The following is a 5,000-nucleotide window of genomic DNA, read 5'->3' on the forward strand; positions in this document are numbered from 1 at the left end:
TCCTATCAGTTTATCTTATTTAGTTTGTTAATTTTAGTATATTCCTTTTATTTACTCTCTCTCTCTCTCTCTCTCTCTCTCTCTCTCTCTCTCTCTCTCTCTCTCTCTCTCTCTCTCTCTCTCTCAAGCAAGGTTGGGGTGATTGGCAGAAACTTTAAGAACATTACCCCCTCTTCCCTCCCCTCTCCTCCTCCTCTCCCCTCCCATCCTCTCCCTCTCCATCCCCTCCTCTCCCTACCTCCCCTTCCCTCACCCTTCCTCCCCTCCCATCCCCTCCCCGCCTTTCCTCTTCCCTCGCTCTCCCGTCCTTTCCTGTCCCACTTTATTTTTATGCTCCCTGCCTGAGAGAGAGAGAGAGAGAGAGAGAGAGAGAGAGAGAGAGAGAGAGAGAGAGAGACACAACTTCATATAATCCTAAATGTAAAATCTGGATTACGGCAAAACTGTGAAATTTACCTGAAGATTAGAGAGAGAGAGAGAGAGAGAGAGAGAGAGAGAGAGAGAGAGAGAGAGAGAGAGAGAGAAGGGGGTATTGAGTCCATTACCCTTGCCTGTGAAACTCTACGGCGCCGCGTCGCTACGTTTCATTACTCGCACTCAGTGATTCAATCTGCCAGACCATTAACCCCTTCAGCACCATGACGCGTGTCCATACTCACTCTGCTTACTATTTGCTGATTCTATGCAGCTTCACAAACTTATGTGACTGATTAGAATAGTGAAGACTGTGGCCGTTAATCTTCTGACCTCCATAGACCTTTCCTAATGTCAATAAAATGGTCTAATCGTACACGAATCTCAGAGTATAAATGTGTCCCGCTACTAAAGGGGTTAAAATAGTGAAGACTCTGGCCATTAATCTTCTGACCTCCATAGACCTTTCCTAATTTCAATAAAATGGTCTAATCTTACACAAATCTCAATGGAAAAATGCATTCTAGTACTGAATGGGTTAAGAAAACATAACTAAACTGTCTTGATATGTTTTAAAACACCATAAATCGTCTTAGAATGGCCTAACAACACCTTGACTTTTAAATTGTCTTAAAATGCCTTTAAAATAACCTGACTGTCCTTAAATGGCCTAAAAACACACTGAACTGTCTTAGAATGTCTTTTGAACACCTTAATTGTCTTAAAATGCCAGAAAAACACCATAAACTGTCTCAAAATGCCCTAATAACACTTTAAACTGGTTTTAAAATGCCCTAAAAATACGCTAAATGGGCTTAAAATGCCCTAAAAACACCCTAAACTGTCTTAACACAAATAACAGTAGAGACAAGAACACACACACACACACACACACACACACACACACACACACACACACACACACACACACAGACACGTCATCTCTTACTGCAAGGCTACAAGACACTCTGACATTGGGATACAGTGAATTATGTATGTAAATGACGTGATAAGGAGAAATTGAGAGAGAGAGAGAGAGAGAGAGAGAGAGAGAGAGAGAGAGAGAGAGAGAGAGAGAGAGATGCAAACTGAAGTAAAGTGAATAATGGAGAGAAATAGATGAGGGAAAGAAGTCTGAAGAAGTAGGAAGGAAATGAGAGAGAGAGAGAGAGAGAGAGAGAGAGAGAGAGAGAGAGAGAGAGAGAGAGAGAGAGATGGATGCAAACTGAAATTCATGAGAGAGAAGTGTGGGAAAGGAAGAATAAGAAGATGAAAAAGAAAGAGGAAGAAAAAGAAAAAGGAAGAGAGAGAGAGAGAGACAGAGAGACAGACAGACAGAGACACATTAACAGATGAAAGGAAAAAAAATATGATGATAAATAAAATGAATGAATTAAAATAAAAAATAAAAATAATAATAACAACAAGCACGTCATTTTCACACTCAAAAAAAAACCTCGGAATAAATTAAACTAAAGTAACTAAGATGTTTTTTTGTTGTTTTAATATTTTTTTACGTTTTTAATTTCGTTTTTTTTTCCTTCGAGAGTGGAAATATTTGCTCTTCACTTTCATTATTATATTTTCTTTATTATTTGTGTTACTGAAGGGAAGGAGGAGATTTATTTGGTCTCCGCTGGTAATTGGATGTGTGTGTGTGTGTGTGTGTGTGTGTGTGTGTGTGTGTGTCGACTGTGCAATACTTTTTTTTTTCAATTTTTCAGCCAATTACTATATGTCGTGTTTGTTTCGTCTCTCTCTCTCTCTCTCTCTCTCTCTCTCTCTCTCTCTCTCTCTCTCTCTCTCTCTCTCTCTCTCTCTCTCATATGTGTAATTCACCGTATGTGTGTGTGTGTGTGTGTGTGTGTGTGTGTGTGTGTGTGTGTGTGTGTGTGCGTGCGTTGTGTTTTATTGATTTTTGTCCATTCTCTCTCTCTCTCTCTCTCTCTCTCTCTCTCTCTCTCTCTCTCTCTCTCTCTCTCTCTCTCTCTCTCTCTCTCTCTCTCTCTCTCTCTCTCTCGTATTCTTGTGTGTGTCCCTTCCTCTCTCTTGTGCATTGTTTTGTTTTATGTTCCTCTTTACGCCTCCCTTGTTTCGTGTGTGTGTGTGTTTGTGTGTGTGTGTGTGTGTGTGTGTGTGTGTGTGTGTGTGTGTGTGTGTGTGTGTGTGCGTGGGTGTGTGTGTGTATCTGTGTGTGTTTGTGTTTGAGTTGCTGTTTACACATTTCATTACGTTTGTGTTGTTAATTCAATGACGTGCTCTTAACCCTTCATTACTGATGACTAAACCAGTGTTGTGTGTGTGTGTGTGTTTCACTGTTTGATCTGCTGCAGTCTCTGACGAGACAGCCAGACGTTACCCTACGGAGCGAGCTCAGAGCTCATTATTTCCGATCTTCGGATAGGCCTGAGACCAGGCACACACCACACACCGGGACAACAAGATCACAACTCCTCGATTTATATCCCGTACCTACTCACTGCTAGGTGAACAGCACCTACACGTCAAAGGAGACACACCCAAATATCTCCACACGGCCGGGGAATCGAACCCCGGTCCTCTGGCTTGTGAAGCCAGCGCTCTAACCACTGAGCTACCGGACGTGTGTGTGTGTGTGTGTGTGTGTGTGTGTGTGTGTGTGTGTGTGTGTTATTATGTTCACTCTTCATCACCTGTTGATAACCCTGTGTTGCTTGTTCGTGCCTTCAACTGTTGTGCTGTGTAATTCACCTCGGTCGCTTGCTGGTCACCCAGCCAGTCTTCCCCATTACGGAGCGAGCTCAGAGCTTATAGACCGATCTTCGGGTAGGACTGAGACCACAACACACTCCACACACCGGGAAAGCGAGGCCACAACCCCTCGAGTTACATCCCGTACCTATTTACTGCTAGGTGAACACACCCCACACATCAAGAGGCTTGCCCATTTGCCTCGCCGCTTACCGGGACTCGAACCCGGCCCTCTCGATTGTGAGTCTAGCGTGCTAACCACTACACTACGCCTGCCTGAGAGAGAGAGAGAGAGAGAGAGAGAGAACACAACTTCATATAATCCTAAATGTAAAATTTGGATTACGGCAAAACTTTGAAATTTACCTGAAGATTAGAGAGAGAGAGAGGGAGAGAGAGAGAGAGAGTGTGTGTGTGTGTGTGTGTGTGTGTGTGTGTGTGTGTGTGTGTCTCTGTGTGTGTCTCTGTGTGTGTCTCATAAATGTCCTAAAAAAAAAATGTGTCCTAGTATTGAAGGTGTTAAGCTGTATAAAATCACCAAATACTCACCAGAATGAATATGGAAACGCGTCATGGTACTGAAGGGATTAAATGTTAGTGTACAGCAAGAGTCACATGCTTTACTCACTTGCCACATGCGTTACTCACTTTACCACATGCGTTACCTACCTTACCACATGCGTTGCTCTCCTTACCACGTCTTTACCAGTGGCTGACCGGGCGTTGTGTCTCGTTACCTCCTTACCACGTGCGTTACTCTCCTTACCACGTCTTTATTAGTACCTGACCGGGCCTTGTGTCTCGTTCCCCACATGCGTTGCTCTCCTTACCACGTCTTTATTAGTACCTGACCGGGTCTTGTGTCTCGTTCCCCACATGCGTTGCTCTCCTTACCACGTCTTTACCAGTGGCTGACCGGGCGTTGTGTCTCGTTCCCCACATGCGTTACTCTCCTTACCACGTCTTTATTAGTACCAGACCGGGCCTTGTGTCTCGTTCCCCACATGCGTTGCTCTCCTTACCACGTCTTTACCAGTGGCTGACCGGGCGTTGTGTGTTGTTGCAGGTGGAGAACGTGAGGCTGTTGGACCGCTTCAGCAGCAAGAGGTCCACGGGCACCCTCTACCTGACGGCGACGCATCTTATCTTTGTGGATCCTGACGCCAAGAAGGAGACATGGGTGAGTGTGTGTGTGTGTGTGTGTGTGTGTAGAGTGAGTAATGTAATGTAACAGTAGTGCTAGGCGATGTTATAGTTGCCTAATACAATAAGTAAATAAAAAAAACAATAGAAAAATAAATAGAAGTAAGAAAAAAATAGAAAATAATATAAAAATAGACATAGAATATAGTGAGAGAGAGAGAGAGAGAGAGAGAGAGAGAGAGAGAGAGAGAGAGAGAGAGAGAGAGAGAGAGACTGCAGGCGAAGGGAGATAAGAAGAGATGTAAGACAGCGGGGAGAGGGAGAGGGAGGGTGGAGGAAAGATAACCAGGAAATATGGGAGAGAGAGAATTGATAAAAGAAGGAAGCGATAAAAAAGGAAGAAGAAAAGAGAGAGAGAGAGAGAGAGAGAGAGAGAGAGAGAGAGAGAGAGAGAGAAAAAATATGTGCTGGAGGAAAGAAGGAAACTGGAAGAAATGGAGGAAAAAGAGAGAGAGAAAAAGATGAAGAAGGAAATTATAAGGATAGATAAGGAGGGAGGGAAGGAGAGAGAGAGAGAGAGAGAGAGAGAGAGAGAGAGATAGGAAGTGTGGAAAGGAGGAAGGAGATAAGAGTGGGAGGGAGGGTACAGAGAGAGAGAGAGAGAGAGAGAGAGAGAGAGGACATTTTTACTTTCATTATACACTTTTGTGACT

General features: G+C 43.7%; 1 protein-coding gene across 3 annotated transcripts in view; it reads left to right on the forward strand.

The window, feature by feature from the left end:
* The window catches only part of LOC123505870 (myotubularin-related protein 6-like), a 263,730-nt gene that overhangs the window by 198,537 nt on the left and 60,193 nt on the right, over positions 1 to 5,000 (forward strand). For all 3 annotated transcript variants that reach the window (XM_045257680.1, XM_045257679.1, XM_045257681.1), the window contains one exon: positions 4,211 to 4,324. In XM_045257680.1, the coding sequence (XP_045113615.1) occupies positions 4,211 to 4,324 (114 nt within the window). The remainder of the gene's footprint in view (positions 1 to 4,210; positions 4,325 to 5,000) is intronic.

The sequence above is a fragment of the Portunus trituberculatus genome, chromosome 18 (assembly GCF_017591435.1).
Source record: "Portunus trituberculatus isolate SZX2019 chromosome 18, ASM1759143v1, whole genome shotgun sequence".
NCBI classification, from domain to species: Eukaryota; Metazoa; Arthropoda; class Malacostraca; order Decapoda; family Portunidae; genus Portunus; species Portunus trituberculatus.